Source organism: Polyodon spathula, chromosome 12 (genome assembly GCF_017654505.1).
Source record: "Polyodon spathula isolate WHYD16114869_AA chromosome 12, ASM1765450v1, whole genome shotgun sequence".
Taxonomy (NCBI): domain Eukaryota; kingdom Metazoa; phylum Chordata; class Actinopteri; order Acipenseriformes; family Polyodontidae; genus Polyodon; species Polyodon spathula.
In genome coordinates, this window is record NC_054545.1 from 45,168,488 (window position 1) to 45,188,638 (window position 20,151).

The following is a 20,151-nucleotide window of genomic DNA, read 5'->3' on the forward strand; positions in this document are numbered from 1 at the left end:
GATATAGCCATCAAAGTGTAAGTGTGTTTTACACATGTCACTCAATGCACACACAGAGGGAGTTAAGAAGGTTTATTAAAATGTTTAACTAACTGAGCCTTTTACATCATATTCTATTGACTCTTTCCATAAATCCTTCATAAGATACCCTAGTAAGGTTCCCTGCTTTTTCTCGATGGCATCATTTTAATACGAAAAGGCTACCGTCTCTAAAGATGTCCAAATGAACAATCTGTGCAGATGAAATGTGCCTCCTCTCCTTTGTAAACTTTCTCATGTTCTTATGAGTGAAAAGCATCCCCCCCCCGCCACACACACACACACAGAAGGGGTAGTCTGGCAGCTACGTCAATCCACAGTCAATGCACACAAAACGTTTCAATGAGCTGTTAAACAGCGTCACACTGGCTCAAATACATCAACACTGATTGTGCACCATAAGATAAGCTTTTTTAAAAATGAAATACTAGCCTCTTGTAGAAAATATGACACTCGGTGTAACATTTACATCTCTAATTAAAACCATATTCTTCTTGCTGATGGTTCTGAAGAAGGATCTGTGCAAACCACATGCTGGAAAGATTTGAATATTTTATTAAGCCAATGGGCAAAAGACTGTGTAATTTGTCTGCGTGGCTGGCAATTTGAGGTTAATGTGAGACAGATTTGAAATTGCTTTTGGGATAAATATATAGATCTAGTAGATAGATATATTGTAGATCGATAAAAATGCTAAGCCAAGCAACAAAACCATAATAATAATAATAATAATAATTGCACAGACACAGTTCTGCCTGTGGTCTTTATTTACAATTTTTAGACTGTAGAATTACTAAAATAAATCTAAATTCAGTGATAAACGTCTCCACTAAATGACTAGGTGGTCACATGAAGCGAAGTGGTGGAAGTGATTATTAACAAATGGGACATTGAGCTCACAGAGGTGTGAGTGGCAAATCAGTCAGAAATGGGTAGGAAATGTATTACAGGCAAGCAAGCAAGTTCAGTTATGTGTTCTTCTGAATAGATAACTAACTTAGGTCAGTCACATACAAGGGGTGTAACACAAACAACAGATACACCTGCCACAACACTGTCAATAGGAGAGCGTCAACACCAGTGGCTAAAGTGAGCATTTGGCTTTTTTTTTTTAAACTGTTGAAAGGAATTGAGGCAATTTAATTTTGTATTCATTTCTAAAACGAAAGATCAAAGTAGCTGCTTAGGATGTTAGAAAACAGGAGGCACACAGAGACCCCCTTTGTCACCTGGACTTCACTTTAATACCCTTCAACAGCCTGCAACACAAGCGATTTTCTGTCCTGAAGCTGAGCAGACAGCCAGGCAGGGAGGGAGCAGCTAATGGAGGGAATGGTCTTGGCTCCCTCTGTTTCTTGTCCAGCTCTTTCCAAATGTCCAGGCCAGCCTGCCACACAATCCCCCTGTTCACAGCTTATAAAGAGGGCTCTGATCTGGGAGCGTGGCTTTTCAGGGACACCCATCCTGGTGCCGTACTCAGGTTCCCTTGAACTCCTCGTCAGTGCATTCCTCACATAATTTCCTTGTCCACAAAAACTATATATATATATATATATATATATATATATACACACACACACACACACACACACACACACACACACACACACATTTGCTTTTACCTTTTTCAAACACACATTGCAGTTTTACTGAAGTTTCCAGTGTATTGTGTTCATAACAGTTAGGGCAAGACTCCTAATTTACAAACGTTTGTATTATTGTCAAAAGCAAGCTAAAGCCTACTGCTGAATTGCTACTATCCCCATATTCTCAGCAAACAGTTCTAGCAAACCTAGATTTTACAGTATATGAATGGATCATCTGTGTAATCTATGGTAACCCTGACCCGATCCCTAACCCTCTTTTGTGATATAACTGTGTACTAACTATGCATAATTACACTGTCATTATGTGTAGGTACACCTGTATTTACAAAGTAACAGCTGTGTAAATACACAGTAATTAGAGACACTGGATGTCAAGTGTTACCACCTTTCATTTCTAAATGACTAGAAAACAAGCAGATTCTTAAGTCTCCAAAATGAAATGTATCTGGTTTGGAAGCTTTGATGGATGCGTTTTTTAGTTTTTTCCCTAAAAAAATGCAACAAGTAAAAGATTCTGAATTACGAGATTCTAACCCCATGTACTATCCCGGGACTATTGAAGGAAGTGGTAAATAAAGTCCTGTACTCTATAGTGCTATCTGAGGCCAAGGGGTTAAGCTTTTTGCAGGAAAACATCAATAATAAATAGAAGTAAATAAATCATATTCCACTGTGGTTTGAAGAGACATCATTCTATATATACACACATGCAGTGGCAAGGAGAGGCTTCCTGAAGCATGTTACCAGGTAAAACTATAAACTATGAGGGCCCGCAAGTGGCTCACCTGGTAAAAGCACGGCTGTGTGGTGTGCAGGTTGAGTCATGCAGTCAGGGGAGCGCTGGTTCGCGTCCTGGCTGTGCCATGTCAATGGTCTTCGCTGGGGATTCTGGAGGGAGTGTCACATTGGCTCTGGCGCTCCCCTGGGTTACAGAGGCAAAACCGGCAAGACTGCTTCTCATCGCACTGCAGCGGACCCTACCAGCCATGTGCCCAGTGAGCTCAGAGCAGACACCTGCAGGGCTGGCCTCCAGGGGCCAGTAGCTCACTGACATCCACTCTCGAGCTCGTGAGTGTAGAAGAGGAAGCTGGCTCGGTTGTGGGAAAATTATAATAATAACATATAGACTATAATGAAACGCACTGATTATAATATAAACCCACTCACCACTGATCTCTGGTTTTAAGAACAAACTGCCTTGGTGCTATGCTGAGATCACCAAGCAGATTTAAAGCACCAAACACCCTCCCACCCCCCCATACAGCACACTGAAAAAACGATGGCATAAAACAGAAAAGATAAGCGTTACTTGAAATGAATTATACAGAAAACAAACAGTAACCAGCCCATGAGAATTTGCATTTTGCACAATTTGATGATAATGACATTGTTTTCCTCTCTCTCTCTCTCTCTCTCTCTCTCTCTCTCTCTCTCATTCCTGATGTCAAAGGAGTAGCTGTAGCGCAGTAAATATTAATACACAGTTACAGCCTTGCCATTATGCATTTATAGGCATTACCCAGCTGAAAGGGAGAGGGGCTCATCTTCAAGCAAGGAGCAAGCTGTGCCTGAAAAGAAGTTTTTATTCAAATCCCATGTTGTAAAAACACACAGCCAACTGTTTGGCGAGCAAAACCCAAGTAGTTATGCAGAGAACAGGTTGCCATATCAGTGATTTCACATCCCAATGAATATATTGAGATGTTAAAGCACCTTAGTCTTTGTGACAGGCATCTGCCGTGTGGGTGCGTTTGCAGCTGACTGACAGGCAGGAGATCGAGAGGGAGGTTATAGTTGAGACACCCCTCCCGGAAGACAAAGAGGATTTATTTGAGTTCAATGTTTACAGAAGTGTCTGTTACCTGCAATGGCATTTTAGTCACAGTTTCACAGGTCTGAAATGGTTAAACAGATATACTGTGGTGCCAGATATCATAGCCTTCTTCATCTAACATTGGATTAACAATTAAGCTCAGAGATTTTTGCAAAAGCCACAGTGGTTTTTAAAGGGTTCATCTGCAATACCAGCACCTCGGTAAAACGACGGCATCGACATCAATGCACAACATAGAAGAAATACCCTTTCAGTCCATCATTTGGTTTCATGACAAGCGGTGATGGAGTCCAGCAGCAATGTGTCCCTGTGTGGAGACTCTAATTTGATCCAGCACTGCATTTTTGTAGCTTTCAACTACTCATCTCGCTGGCAGAATCTGATCACGCCAAGCCAGAGAGTAGTCAGCTCCTGTGAGCACGGCTGCCAGTCGAAAGAGGTGTCATTTTTCCGAGAGGTTTGGGCTTGATTTCTTTCCGCCGCTGTGTGTCTTCCAGAATTGGTGGTGGGAAGACCTTGCAGTACGAGGTTACTCAGAAAATCAGCCCTCTGCTGTTTATTTTCAGCTCATTTTTGCTATGTCTGCTTAATCGTTTATTCATCAGCTGGCCATGGCTTCTGTGCATGATAAGATATTCTGCTCCACATGAGGCATTTATGGAGGGGAAGGTTGTCTTTGACACACTTGTTTTAATGGAACTCCAGCGCTGAAGTGCAGTTTCAGTCTAAGTTTAAGATTTATAACAACACAAGACTAACTGCTTTATGACCAAGTCAGGGGTTTAATCGGCTATATTTTACAATTAAGGACATTATGGGAACAAAGACCTGCATGGGAAGTTTTCTCATCCATTAATGGATCCAAAGAGCTACACAGGCAGGGGTGTACAGTTGTGGCCAAAGGTTTTGCATCACCCCTATAGAATGAACTATTTTTGCTTCAAAGTTGAATAAAACCTGCTGAATAATGTTAAAATTGGAAAATGTGACATTTCGAAATCTAACATGACAGACTGTGGCTGTGTACTACTGTGGCTTCCGGTTGACTTTTGTGATATAGTTTCTTTGATTACATGATGTTAAATAAAAGAATGATAGGTGATGCTAAAGGTCCCGGAAAGCCACTAAAATATTGATTTTCTTAAACAAGAATTAGTATACAAATTCACATTTTATTTGTATACCGAACTTCTAGTAAGATATATAACAGGTAATGCATGGACACAACAAGTCTGTTGCTCTCGTCATCGTCAGCATTTTCACTCTTCTTAAAGAAGCAGTCTGTAACAGAAGGAATTCCTAATGCTTTTCATTGCATCAAGAGAACTGCTGCCTGAATCAGACAGCTGTGCAAGAGATGGGAGTCATGGGTTAGCTTGCCTGTTATGCAAGTCCCAGGTACACCACTGCTGCCTACAGATAACAGTACCGGAACAGCGTTCCAGAGCGTTGGGTTTAACAACACCGCCAAGACGGTCAGGACTAAAGAACCGAGCAGGAGTGTGGGCAAGCTGAGGACAGAGGGAACTTCTGTTCACAGTAAAGCCGTGGTACTTCGGTTTGCTTACAGCGTCATGTGTGGGCTGTAAGTGGAAAAGTACTGGGCGAGCAAACACGGACCTGGCATGGAAAGAAAATGCTTGGCACTGAGTAGTATGCTGGGAATGTAGGAATCGACAGGTCATGCCTTTTTTTGCCCTGATTGCCGTCTTTTTACCATAAGTGGTGACTGATGACCCACCATGGTTTGACCGCTACACCACCACTCACCCAAAGCAGTCATACAGTTTTCTTTTGGTGCCTTTTCTGTGACTGCTAGAGCATTGAGATAGATTTTTCCAGCTATTGCAGAACTCAATAGTAAACTATAGAATATCATAGTGACATTCAGCACTATTCTACAGGGTATAGGATTTAATTCAACAGTGCTGTCCGAAACATTGTCGTCGGGCCAAAAAAAAAGATGTTACCCTCTCCTGTTTTTATAACTAACTCTGCCATCCTGGTGGGTAAGTGAAAGTGTCCTTGCTACTGGGGCTGGAATTGACGCAGGACGAAACTGCCATTTAATTTAACACAAAATGGCTTTCAGCATCTTACCCCCAGTTTTTATAGCGTTTAAATTGTGCTTATGTGACTGCTGTGGAATTAAAAGGACCCTTTTGGCTTAACTGCCGATCAGTAAAACTGACCGTGCTGTTGATTGGAAGCGGAAAACAAACCTTTGAAATGTATGTGACAGAACCCAGCAAACTGCACCTTCAAAAACAGATCTGAAGCGCAATCACACAGAGAAGCCTCTATGTTAGTTAAGCGTTCGCCAGATATATCCATGTCCTGGACCAACACAAACAACCCCTTCTCTGTCTTTGTGTACAGACTCCCAGTTCATGCGTTCTGGGCTGTGGTTTGCTATTACAGGCGAATGCAAGGTTTGCAGGAAAGCAGGAAAGGTTCTATTTATTTATTTATTTATTTTTAACGATCCTCATCAATGTGAAAATTCTTATTCTGCAGCCCAAATTGGTACAACACAGCTTGCCTGTATTGCTAAAAGCTCGCAGTAGTACTAGTCACCAGGGAGGGCTTTGCTAATGAAGGTGTGCTCTTTATAGTTTGCAAATACAGAATTTGTGAAAAGGGTACGTTGGTCATCTCTGACAGTAAAGAGATGTTGGCGTGATGTATCAGAGGCATGTCAACATCATCTTTTATACCTATGATTAAGTATGCTTGTGATTGTTTTTTTGTATGTATTTCCTTCTAGAAGGAACATTCTGTCAAGAGTGGAGAGTATTAGAGGCTCCTATATCTACGGAACACCATGGGCTGCTCCTTTAAGACTTCAGTGACTTGTAAGGTCCAAGCAAGTTCAAAGGCCAGCCCTGCAGGTGTCTGCTCTGAGCTCACTGGGCACCTGTCTGTAGGGTCCACTGTAGTGTGATGAGGAGTAACAGTCCCTTCCAGTTTTGCCACCCTAATCCTACAGGCAACTTTGCATAGCCATGATGCAAATCTGCGCCCCCCTGACTGTATGACTCACCCTGCACACCATGCGGCTGTGCCTTTACCAGGGGAGAGTCCTGGAGACCCTTGATGATAACGGTTCAAACTTGACAGTAATTTATGACTGAAGTTGAAATCTTCTAAGAATGGAGAAAGGCTGGCCTTCTGTTATGGCATGTGGAATGAATTCCCCAGATAGTCACGATCAGGAGGTTCATAACGAACACTGTAAAACAGGGGTGCTCCTGGAGGCCCGCAGTGTCTTCGGGCTTTCGTTCCACCCGAGCTCTCAATTACTTAATTGGTCTAATTATTTGATTAACTGCACACATTTAACACTTCTCTCCAGGCCTCAAAATGTTTCATAGGTTGTGTACCTTGAATCAAGTGCATTTTTAAAACCATCAGCTGTAAAAGACCTTGAAAAATATTAAACATGTCAAATTCAACAAATAATTAGATCAGTTATATTAAGTGAGAGCTTAAGTTGGAATGAAAACCAGACAACCCTGGGCCCTCAAGGACTGGCGTCCAACACACTGCTGCTGTAAAAGGAGAGCTGTGCAGTGCATGCTGGGTAACAGACTTTGCATTGAGAAAACAAGCTCTTCAGATCTGGGTGACTTTTGCACTCTTGCGATTACCCAGGCCCTTCAATTCTCATCACTGAGCTTTTCTATTGATTTTAATATGGAAGTGTTCTTTTGTACCATTTGACAATTCTGTGTGTGTGTGTGTGTGTGTGTGTGTGTGTGTTTTTGAGTTTTTATTGGGGGTTGTTGGGGGTTATCAGACTCCCGCAGTGTTTCTTGAACCTCGCTGTATAAGAAAAGTTTCAGCTGCCAAATCAGGTTCAGGTTTGGGTCTATCACATACAATATACTAGTTATACAAACAGAACACTTCATGAAAAGCAACATCTGGTATATAGAGTTCAGTCTTGGTAATAGCATTGTAAATAGCTTGGTAAAAATGTGCTGATCTACCCAGAACCCTTTGGGGGACCGCACAAATAAACAGAAGCCTAATCTCATTTGAATCACATCAATCTTTTACCTAACTGTCTGATAGTGTGGCAATGAGGACACACACACACCACTATGTGCCAGACCTTTCATTAATCTGCATGCTGTAACAGGCTGTTCGCTTCTTGACTACATCGTTAAAAACGTCCCGGCTTCTTCAATACAGGGTGATGAGGATCTTAAGCATTTTTAATTGAGCAAGTTTCAGAGCCCTCTCATTTGTTATTTTTTCGTTGCCCTTACGTAAGGCTAAATAAACCCCTAAAGGCACTGGATTAAAAGGAACTATTTTTATACAGTGTAAAAGATATACCGTACTGTATAAGATTAATCCCCTTAACCCTGTTTTATTTTTAAAAGCATGGCATATTAAAAGAGATTGACCAGCTGCAAGGAAATTAATGCTCTCTTGCTCTCTTAAACAGCCTTACACCTTTCTCTATTAAGTATAGTAGCTCCTCAGTTTGGATTTCTCCCTACTGGACTTTACCTCCCTGGAAAAGTTTCCAGTCATCCAGCCAAGGCACAGAATGATTTATCTTAGTTATTTTGGTAGGACCCCCTCCCTCCCCATGCTATCAAATGGTTCAGATTCTGGATCTCTTTGCTCTTTGTGAAGGGCTACAAACCGTATCCACTCAAAGAGAGCCTTCTGTTTTACAGGAGGCACCGTTTAACTGAACAAAGCTTTTAATACACGCTTTTGTTTAAATTGGCTGCCCTTTCGCGTGACTGATTCATTCTGGCAATAATGTGCAACAGAAAGCTACATCTCCCTTCTTCAAGTCACCTTGATCCAACAGACTTGTAACGAGGGCTGCCCATGGTAACCTACTCCCTACTGGCAGGCGTTTCCAATTTTTTGTCCAACCCCTGCACCCTAAGTGCTATGATCACTCATGGGTTTCAGTGGGTTTCTCATCACAGCTTCTGCATTTGTCAATGTGGCACATTGCAACAGACGCAGTCACAGGTAGTTTAGATCTATGATCTGCATATTTCAGGGTTTTTAACTGAAGGGCCATTTAAGGGAAAAGAGAGGAATTAAATGACAAAAATAATGCAATCCTTTAGTTTATGGAAAAGAAATCAGAGACAGCTGATTAGTTTGTCTATCTGGAGTTTTTTTTTTTTTTTTTAACAAGAACAACAATACTGGACAATAAATAGTTTTCATGTTTTAAGCCCCACATATGATAGAGGCCACTTTCAAGTCATTTTCTATAAGGCTAAATATATAACTAAACAAGACTGTTGCAAGTGACTTTTGATCTTACAAGCTGAGTTTGTATGTGAGCATGATTGGGTTATGCAAGCTAAAGCACTTGCAGGAAAAAAAACAAAACAGAGAGTTTCCGTGAGGAAACCCCAATAGAATCATTAGCAGGACACAGCATTACCAGCAATGACAAAACAATGGACTGGAAACAAATATTCCACGATGATTCACGTGTTCTAGTATGCTACTAGAGTGTTTACTGACTAGTACACTACAGTATGAAGATCATTATAAACAGCTCCATTGTATCGACTCTTGTGCTACCCTTTACTGAACCACTGCATTGCTGTTTTTGTTCCACTAATTGCATTTCCAGATCGCTTGGTAAGGGTTGTCCTGGTCATGTTGAAACGACTCTTTTATCTGTATGATCTACACATTCACAAAGAGACATCATTAGAGTTCAAAACACAGTGCGCTGGTCAAAGCCCTGATCATCCGCCGAAAGCCACAGCATGGAAAACCCTTTAAGCGTATGTTAAAGCTCTCAACTGTTAAAAATGATTATTTCCTCGTCCTCTCCTGACGTTGCACTGGTGAAGAGTTATTTATTTATTGATTTTTTTATTTGGTACCATCCTTAACAGAACCAGATTTATTAAAATAACTTATTTTCACATAAATTGAGTTTATCGACACTCGCTCACTCGTCATCGCAGGGGCCCGGTTTAAGTTCTCCCAGGCTGCAGCCGACTATGTCACTCTGTGGTCTGAACTTGTCTGATCACAGGAGCTATTAAAGCAGGGACAGGGCAGGGTGCTTGGGATGTGCAGAAAAAGACACATCATGCTTTTTATACACTTCATCAGGCTTGGCATATCCTTAAATAGTTTAGCTTTGCATTCTGTCACCAGACACAACTGCACAACGGACCAGGGGAACAGATCACACAGGCTACTGCACAACGAACCAGGGGAACAGATCACACACACCAAGGCACAACGGACCAGGGGAACAGATCACACACACCACGGCACAACGGACCAGGGGAACAGATCACACACACCAAGGCACAACGGACCAGGGGAACAGATCACACACACCACGGCACAACGGACCAGGGGAACAGATCACACACACCAACGGCACAACGGACCAGGGGAACAGATCACACACACCACGGCACAACGGACCAGGGGAACAGATCACACACACCACGGCACAACGGACCAGGGGAACAGATCACACACACCACGGCACAACGGACCAGGGGAACAGATCACACACACCAAGGCACAACGGACCAGGGGAACAGATCACACACACCACGGCACAATGGACCAGGGGAACAGATCACACACACCAAGGCACAACGGACCAGGGGAACAGATCACACACACCAAGGCACAACGGACCAGGGGAACAGATCACACACACCACGGCACAACGGACCAGGGGAACAGATCACACACACCACGGCACAACGGACCAGGGGAACAGATCACACACACCACGGCACAACGGACCAGGGGAACAGATCACACACACCAAGGCACAACGGACCAGGGGAACAGATCACACACACCACGGCACAACGGACCAGGGGAACAGATCACACACACCAAGGCACAACGGACCAGGGGAACAGATCACACACACCAAGGCACAACGGACCAGGGGAACAGATCACACACACCACGGCACAACGGACCAGGGGAACAGATCACACACACCACGGCACAACGGACCAGGGGAACAGATCACACACACCACGGCACAACGGACCAGGGGAACAGATCACACACACCACGGCACAACGGACCAGGGGAACAGATCACACACACCACGGCACAACGGACCAGGGGAACAGATCACACACACCACGGCACAACGGACCAGGGGAACAGATCACACATGCCACGGCACAACGGACCAGGGGAACAGATCACACACGCCACGGCACAACGGACCAGGGGAACAGATCACACACACCACGGCACAACGGACCAGGGGAACAGATCACACACGCCACGGCACAACGGACCAGGGGAACAGATCACACACGCTACGGCACAACGGACCAGGGGAACAGATCACACACGCCACGGCACAACGGACCAGGGGAACAGATCACACACGCCACGGCACAACGGACCAGGGGAACAGATCACACACGCTATGGCACAACGGACCAGGGGAACAGATCACACACGCTACGGCACAACGGACCAGGGGAACAGATCACACACGCCACGGCACAACGGACCAGGGGAACAGATCACACACGCTACGGCACAACGGACCAGGGGAACAGATCACACACGCTACGGCACAACGGACCAGGGGAACAGATCACACACGCCACGGCACAACGGACCAGGGGAACAGATCACACACACAACGGCACAACGGACCAGGGGAACAGATCACACACGCTACTGCACAACGGACCAGGGGAACAGATCACACACGCCACGGCACAACGGACCAGGGGAACAGATCACACACACCAAGGCACAATGGACCAGGGGAACAGATCACACACACCAAGGCACAACGGACCAGGGGAACAGATCACACACGCCACGGCACAACGGACCAGGGGAACAGATCACACACACAACGGCACAACGGACCAGGGGAACAGATCACACACGCTATGGCAGAACGGACCAGGGGAACAGATCACACACGCTACTGCACAACAGACCAGGGGAACAGATCACACACGCTATGGCAGAACGGACCAGGGGAACAGATCACACACGCTATGGCAGAACGGACCAGGGGAACAGAGCAAAAGGGACCTCTTTGATTTCCAGCGGTAGTTTCACTTCGCTTTCACTTTGTGGCCCTAGCAACAATAAAAGAATCAGAAGAATTGCCTTGTTTAACTACAATGTTAAGATTAAAGTGAACTTGTACAGCGCCAACCCATATAGAAAATTAAAAAACAAACAAAAAAAATACATTTGGGCTTTCCACTGCACTTGTAGATCTACATGCTATTATACCCTGGGCTCGTTACCGGATCATCAGCCAATGCACTATCCTGATATGTCATTGCAGATATAGCTTGTTGTAATCCTAACTTGTTGCATCCTAGTTCATATGGTATTTTATTAGTATTATTTGGATTTACTGTAAATTACACTGTGTTTAAATTCAGAAGGTTCTTGTCGCGTGGGAAAGTGGTAACACGACACAGAGCACTTTACACAGGTGTCAATTCAATCTTTGTTCAGCAACCCTCTTCATTTTACCGCGAAAGTTAAGCTTTGCTAGTCTATAAACACATTTTGTTGATTCAAAAATGCTGATGCTTTGGTTACATGCATATAAGCAATCAGATGTTGCAGCTCATGTAAATGTAATCCATTAATAAAATTCAGATTAGCTGAATTCATGAGCTATTGTTCAGTTTGCATGTCGAACGTTTGGGCTACTCACGTCTTAGGTTTCTTAATCGCCTATAGGAATGTTGCAATTATATACACACACACACACACACACACACACACACACACACACACACACACACACACACACACACACACACACACATATACAGCATGACTGTTTCTATTATCGTTCATCTTTTTATTAATTCAATTTCTATTTCTGTATGGAATAATAATAATAATAATAATAATAATAATAATAATAATAATAATAATAATTAAACTACATCTACCCACATCTAAAATACCTCTTTTTAAGTACATGTTTGTTTATAAATTATTTTTCTTCTAAGAAAAAATAAAAATAATATTACAGGCTGCTAAGAGTCTTGCCATGGAGAGGTGTGGCAGAATTTCCTTTTTACAAAATATAAAGCAGGGAAACATGATTACAAATATATGGGTGTGATTAGATATGGGGTACAGTTTGTTAAAAATATTTACTGTAACACAAAACACTAAGAGCTCATTGAAGAGTACCCTTGTACTGATAGGTCCTATATGTCCAGTCTGGCTTCATTCTACAATACTATTGGTAAGTCAAAATATATAATAACTGACAATCATTTGATGCCTCTTCATTGCTGACTGTAGACATTGCTGTTAGCCTTTCACAAACACTCAATTTAATAATTAAAAAAAAACCATCCCTGATCTCTAATGCGTTCCCTGAAGATCTGACACTACATGTAAACAGCAATGCAAGGGATTTGCTCACGTCTAACCCTCATCTGCAGTGGAAACTGCTTTGTTATCGTCTGTTGAGTTTCTGCATTGAGAAGTAATTTCATTGGGTAAGGGGTTCACTCTGTGTCCTCTAGGAGAGATTCCCAAACAGCATTATTACGGTACTGCTCTTGATTAGCTATTATTACTTGATATGTGCAAGTACAGTGCAGCTGCAGTGTAGCTAGTCTTACAGCATTTTGACATGTATATAATACTGCTATATTCCTGTGTTGCAGCGAGTCATTCTGCATCACTGGTAGGCAGCATTTTGACATGTATATAATACTGCTATATTCCTGTGTTGCAGCGAGTCATTCTGCATCACTGGTAGGCAGCATTTTGACATGTATATAATACTGCTATATTCCTGTGTTGCAGCGAGACATTCTGCATCACTGGTAATACATGTATATAATACTGCTATATTCCTGTGTTGCAGCGAGTCATTCTGCATCACTGGTAGGCAGCATTTTGACATGTATATAATACTGCTATATTCCTGTGTTGCAGCGAGTCATTCTGCATCACTGGTAGGCAGCATTTTGACATGTATATAATACTGCTATATTCCTGTGTTGCAGCGAGTCATTCTGCATCACTGGTAGGCAGCATTTTGACATGTATATAATACTGCTATATTCCTGTGTTGCAGCGAGTCATTCTGCATCACTGGTAGGCAGCATTTTGACATGTATATAATACTGCATTCCTGTGTTGCAGCGAGTCATTCTGCATCACTGGTAGGCAGCATTTTGACATGTATATAATACTGCCATATTGGTAGGCAGCATTTTGACATGTATATAATACTGCTATATTCCTGTGTTGCAGCGAGTCATTCTGCATCACTGGTAGGCAGCATTTTGACATGTATATAATACTGCTATATTCCTGTGTTGCAGCGAGTCATTCTGCATCACTGGTAGGCAGCATTTTGACATGTATATAATACTGCTATATTCCTGTGTTGCAGCGAGTCATTCTGCATCACTGGTAGGCAGCATTTTGACATGTATATAATACTGCTATATTCCTGTGTTGCAGCGAGTCATTCTGCATCACTGGTAGGCAGCATTTTGACATGTATATAATACTGCTATATTCCTGTGTTGCAGCGAGTCATTCTGCATCACTGGTAGGCAGCATTTTGACATGTATATAATACTGCTATATTCCTGTGTTGCAGCGAGTCATTCTGCATCACTGGTAGGCAGCATTTTGACATGTATATAATACTGCTATATTCCTGTGTTGCAGCGAGTCATTCTGCATCACTGGTAGGCAGCATTTTGACATGTATATAATACTGCTATATTCCTGTGTTGCAGCGAGTCATTCTGCATCACTGGTAGGCAGCATTTTGACATGTATATAATACTGCTATATTCCTGTGTTGCAGCGAGTCATTCTGCATCACTGGTAGGCAGCATTTTGCATGTATATAATACTGCTATATTCCTGTGTTGCAGCGAGTCATTCTGCATCACTGGTAGGCAGCATTTTGACATGTATATAATACTGCTATATTCCTGTGTTGCAGCGAGTCATTCTGCATCACTGGTAGGCAGCACATGTATATAATACTGCTATATTCCTGTGTTGCAGCGAGCATTCTGCATCACTGGTAGGCAGCATTTTGACATGTATATAATACTGCTATATTCCTGTGTTGCAGCGAGTCATTCTGCATCACTGGTAGGCAGCATTTTGACATGTATATAATACTGCTATATTCCTGTGTTGCAGCGAGTCATTCTGCATCACTGGTAGGCAGCATTTTGACATGTATATAATACTGCTATATTCCTGTGTTGCAGCGAGTCATTCTGCATCACTGGTAGGCAGCATTTTCATGTATATAATACTGCTATATTCCTGTGTTGCAGCGAGTCATTCTGCATCACTGGTAGGCAGCATTTTGACATGTATATAATACTGCTATATTCCTGTGTTGCAGCGAGTCATTCTGCATCACTGGTAGGCAGCATTTTGACATGTATATAATACTGCTATATTCCTGTGTTCATTCTGCATCACTGGTAGGCAGCATTTTGACATGTATATAATACTGCTATATTCCTGTGTTGCAGCGAGTCATTCTGCATCACTGGTAGGCAGCATTTTGACATGTATATAATACTGCTATATTCCTGTGTTGCAGCGAGTCATTCTGCATCACTGGTAGGCAGCATTTTGACATGTATATAATACTGCTATATTCCTGTGTTGCAGCGAGTCATTCTGCATCACTGGTAGGCAGCATTTTGACATGTATATAATACTGCTATATTCCTGTGTTGCAGCGAGTCATTCTGCATCACTGGTAGGCAGCATTTTGACATGTATATAATACTGCTATATTCCTGTGTTGCAGCGAGTCATTCTGCATCACTGGTAGGCAGCATTTTGACATGTATATAATACTGCTATATTCCTGTGTTGCAGCGAGTCATTCTGCATCACTGGTAGGCAGCATTTTGACATGTATATAATACTGCTATATTCCTGTGTTGCAGCGAGTCATTCTGCATCACTGGTAGGCAGCATTTTGACATGTATATAATACTGCTATATTCCTGTGTTGCAGCGAGTCATTCTGCATCACTGGTAGGCAGCATTTTGACATGTATATAATACTGCTATATTCCTGTGTTGCAGCGAGTCATTCTGCATCACTGGTAGGCAGCATTTTCATGTATATAATACTGCTATATTCCTGTGTTGCAGCGAGACATTCTGCATCACTGGTAGGCAGCATTTTGACATGTATATAATACTGCTATATTCCTGTGTTGCAGCGAGTCATTCTGCATCACTGGTAGGCAGCATTTTGACATGTATATAATACTGCTATATTCCTGTGTTGCAGCGAGTCATTCTGCATCACTGGTAGGCAGCATTTTGACATGTATATAATACTGCTATATTCCTGTGTTGCAGCGAGTCATTCTGCATCACTGGTAGGCAGCATTTTGACATGTATATAATACTGCTATATTCCTGTGTTGCAGCGAGACATTCTGCATCACTGGTAGGCAGCATTTTGTTAGGACCGCAGCTCTTGCGAGGTTGCCAGCTCATTTAAATCTGGAAAGCATTGGAAGAGGAGTCAATTATCTGTTTTTTTTTTTTTTACTTCTTGAACTGGGTAGCTTTGAACTTGAACAGTGTTGTGATGTCACCTTCTTCTGCTTAGCAATGTCACAGAGGTATTTATATTACAAGGGGGGAGCTTGCGTTACTAAAGATACAACTGCCTATAGGGAATGTAAATAAACTGGGCCGTCAATCATGCCTGCTTTTTTGTCAAGCAAAGTGCACAGGAGGCTAAACTGTGTGAGGCTGTAGCTTTAAAATACATTAAGGCAAAATAGTACTGATTATGCTGTGCCCAAGCCAGAATTTGGATTACCTGCTGATTGCTGTTTTTTTTTGTTTTTTTTTTAATAGCAATCTGCCATCATTTCAAAACAGCATGCCTATCAAAGCTAACAAACCCGTGATCATAAAAATGATTAGCTAACTTGTACGTGCAGTCTGTTCGAAACATTTCTGCGTTTTACTCATATCTGAAAAGGGGGCAGAAAAAAAGATTAAAACGTAGAATGCACTCATTTATGTAAGAAAGAAAGAGAAAGAAAGGTTGTTTTTTTTGTAAATTGTGGTTTCTGTAACAATGTTGTATTGCTCATAACTACACATCCCTCTCTAGCGGTCTTCTAACTCTAAAAGAAACTTGAAAATCCAACAACACACGTTTCAGCTGGATGTCTGGTGGTTTTTAGATTAGTGGCCTAGATTGCATTAGCCTAATTAGTTTTTCATTTATAACCTTCATTTTACTATACTGTGGAGAATCATATGCCACAACCTTGACTTTCCTTATCCCTTCTTTCAAAACGTATCATGCATTTTCTACATGGTAATGTATACTCTACTACAGTATTACAAGTACAACACTTTTCTTTGCAAGCAATCTTATGCATTAAAGAGAATACGATCAATAACTATGATTGTACAAAAAGACTAACAGGACTCTACTAAAAGAAAAGAGTATGGCCAGGGCACTGTCTTGGAAGTGGAAATGCAAAGAAATATTCAGTCATGTTTTGTATACAGTATCCTGACAATGACAGCCTGTCTGCAATCAGGTTTTGAACCTGACAGAGAAGCCTCTTTATCTTTACCCATAATAATGATTTAGTAACCACGAATACATCTGAAAAATCATTTCTCACAGCTGCTCATAAATAAAAGATTTTTTTTCATTCAGACATTATTATTATTATTATTATTATTATTATTATTATTATTTTTTTTTTTTTTTTTTTTTTAGAGAGAAGGAGGAAAAAATTTCACCTCTGAAAATAGCTTTGGTGTGTAGAAGCTGCCCGGTTTATGATGTTTTTTAAAGCGGGCTGACGTACATAATTAGAAGTTTGCAAATTCATAACACAACACATGCGACATAGTCCTTCTTTTGCTGCTGAACTGCAGGTCTAGGAATAATTCATTATAGTGCTTCCAGACATATTACAAACTCCTCTTGAACATATTGGTTTACAAGTACAACACTTTTCCTTGCAAGCAATCTAATGCATTAAAGAGAATTTCTGGATGAGGCCGCTAAATGTATAGGCCTGTTTATTTTAGCATGCAAAGATGTGTTTTTTTTTTTTTAAGTAGATGTTTAAGTGAATCTCATATGTTTCTGACTACAGAAGAATCAGATAATGCTGCAAGCGGCAGTCTACATATTAGAAAACTGGTTTTACTAGTGAGTGCAACTCCATAGTACTTACATTTATGAACCAGATCATGAACAGTGTTCTGCTTCATATTTAGGTACGGTGCTATCGAGCACACAGCTGTGCATTAACAAATAACACCTATTTTGTTTTAATATATAAAGAATGCACTGACAGCTCAAGCTTCCATTAAGACTTCCGTCTGGAGATCTGTCACCCATTAAAAAGCCAAGAAACTCAATCTAACCATGTTATTAAAACCTGATAAGAGCAATCGATCTGGATACATTCTGCTTATATAAACTGCATGTCAGGAAAAGGTTTCCAAACCCACGTCTTTGTATGTAGCAAAAATAGACAAGCACGCAAACAAAAGCATCTTCTGACAGTTTCAAAGCCGAGCTCCTCAACACAAGAGACTCAAAAAACTCTCCTGCAACAGGCTGTAGAAGCTTTCTCGCATCTTGAGAACTAGGCAGATTTGACATGACTGCGTACATTATTATCCGAGCACCTGGCATTGCTAGAGCAGCCCAACGATACATAAAGTATCGACTAATCCTATAACAGATATCGATCAGACTGAATCGAGAAACGATCCTCTGATTACATTATTCTTTGTGTGTGTGTGTATGTGTGTGTGTGTGTGTATGTGTGTGTATGTGTGTGTTGTGTGTGTGTGTGTGTGTGTGTGTGTGTGTGTGTATGTATGTGTATGTGTGTATGTGTGTGTGTGTGTGTGTGTGTGTGTGTGTGTGTGTGTGTGTGTGTGTGTGTGTGTGTGTGTGTGTGTGTGTGTGTGTGTGTGTGTGTGTGTGTGTGTGTGTGTGTGTGTGTGTGTGTGTGTGTATGTGTGTGTGTGTGTGTGTGTGTGTGTATATGTGTGTGTATATGTGTGTGTGTGTGTGTGTGTGTGTATGTGTGTGTGTGTGTGTGTGTGTGTGTGTGTGTGTGTGTGTGTGTGTGTGTGTGTGTGTGTGTGTGTGTGTGTGTGTGTGTGTGTGTGTGTGTGTGTGTGTGTGTGTGTGTGTGTGTGTGTATGTGTGTGTGTGTGTGTGTGTGTGTGTGTGTGTGTGTGTGTGTGTGTGTGTGTGTGTGTGTGTGTGTGAGAGATATACTGTACCACTTTCAAGACTGTTTTCATTGCCATACAGTACAGAACCCTAAACTGGTATTCTGAGACTGATAACAGTGTGTGGGGGGGAGGGGTAGTATGCTCCATGTTGAGACTTGCTCAATAAAGGTATAATATGCCAGTCACATAGCAGGTGCACACTGCTGAGGTACTCTGCAATAGTACAGTAATTATGGTTATCAAAAGAAAAACGTACAGCCAGCTTCTGAAAACAGTCACATTCTGACATGCCTGGTCTTTGAATGGGGGTGTCATAGAAGTTAAAAGCAACATTGTGTCTTAGCAAAAACAGTCCAAATAATACAATGCGTATAGTACAGAAGCATATACCTCCTGTACACACCTATCAAATCATTCTTCAAATAATGAATGCTACAGCCGACAGAATATAATACACATCCATTACAGACAGCAGTGAACAGCTGGTTTACTACAGTGGAGTCACTCAAAGAGATCCACAGTAAAGCCTGGAGACAGGGGGTTAAAAAGATTAACTTGCACTTCGGCTTTGTGAATCTCTTGTAATTGATGCTTTCTGACACCGCTGCTATCTCCATCAGTCAGTCCAGAGGCATTCCCAGTAAAACCGCCTTAATTTCACAGCGGCGGCGTCGAGAGACAGACTTGCGGGATCATTACTGCATTGGCTATCATTGGCTGGTTTTTTTTTGTTTGTTTTATCTATTTTAATCGCAATTCACTTGTATAAGTCAACGTCACTCTTATGTCAAAATCCGTGGGGGTTTTACAACGCATACCAAGAACAACGTATATTTTATAAACGTCTTGTTGCATTTATGATTGCAGAACTTTGACTAAGACGTGGCGCTTATATATATATATATAATTATATATATTATATTATATATATATATATATATATATATATATATACATATATATATATAAATTAGGTAAGCCTGCTCCATCCAATATGGTCCCAAACTTGTCAAGCACTACCTATAATTGGTGATGCTCAAACGATATATCAACGCTAGTAAATAATAAAAAGCGTGTTTTACCAAAGTGCAAAACATGCAGCGCAATATAAATATTTGCAATAGTCTGTATCTGAAGTCTCATGCAATTCTGCTTCTATCATACCAACCAATTCTACATGTACTGCCTACATGTCGCAAACATTCATTACTAATTTAACAGACTTCTAATTTTGTTTAAAACACATAACAAAAAAATCAATACTGTGTTTAATGTTCGCGCTGCTGTTAAGTTATTAAATGTTTCACGCCTACCTGTCGCGTTTCGTCTGTGGCTAGCTCTGCACTCGTCAGTTTGCAACATCCTCTCTCTTTGCGCTCAGATACAACTGGCTTGCTTTAGCGGGGC

General features: G+C 41.7%; 1 protein-coding gene across 3 annotated transcripts in view; it reads right to left on the bottom strand.

Annotated features, from left to right (window-relative positions):
- Positions 1-20,116, bottom strand: part of LOC121324067 (zinc finger protein 385D-like) — a 95,584-nt gene extending 75,468 nt beyond the window's left edge. For all 3 annotated transcript variants that reach the window (XM_041265508.1, XM_041265509.1, XM_041265507.1), the window contains exon 1: positions 20,058-20,116. In XM_041265508.1, the coding sequence (XP_041121442.1) occupies positions 20,058-20,106 (49 nt within the window). In that variant the 5' untranslated portion in view covers positions 20,107-20,116. The remainder of the gene's footprint in view (positions 1-20,057) is intronic.
- Between the last annotated feature and the right edge of the window lie 35 nt (positions 20,117-20,151).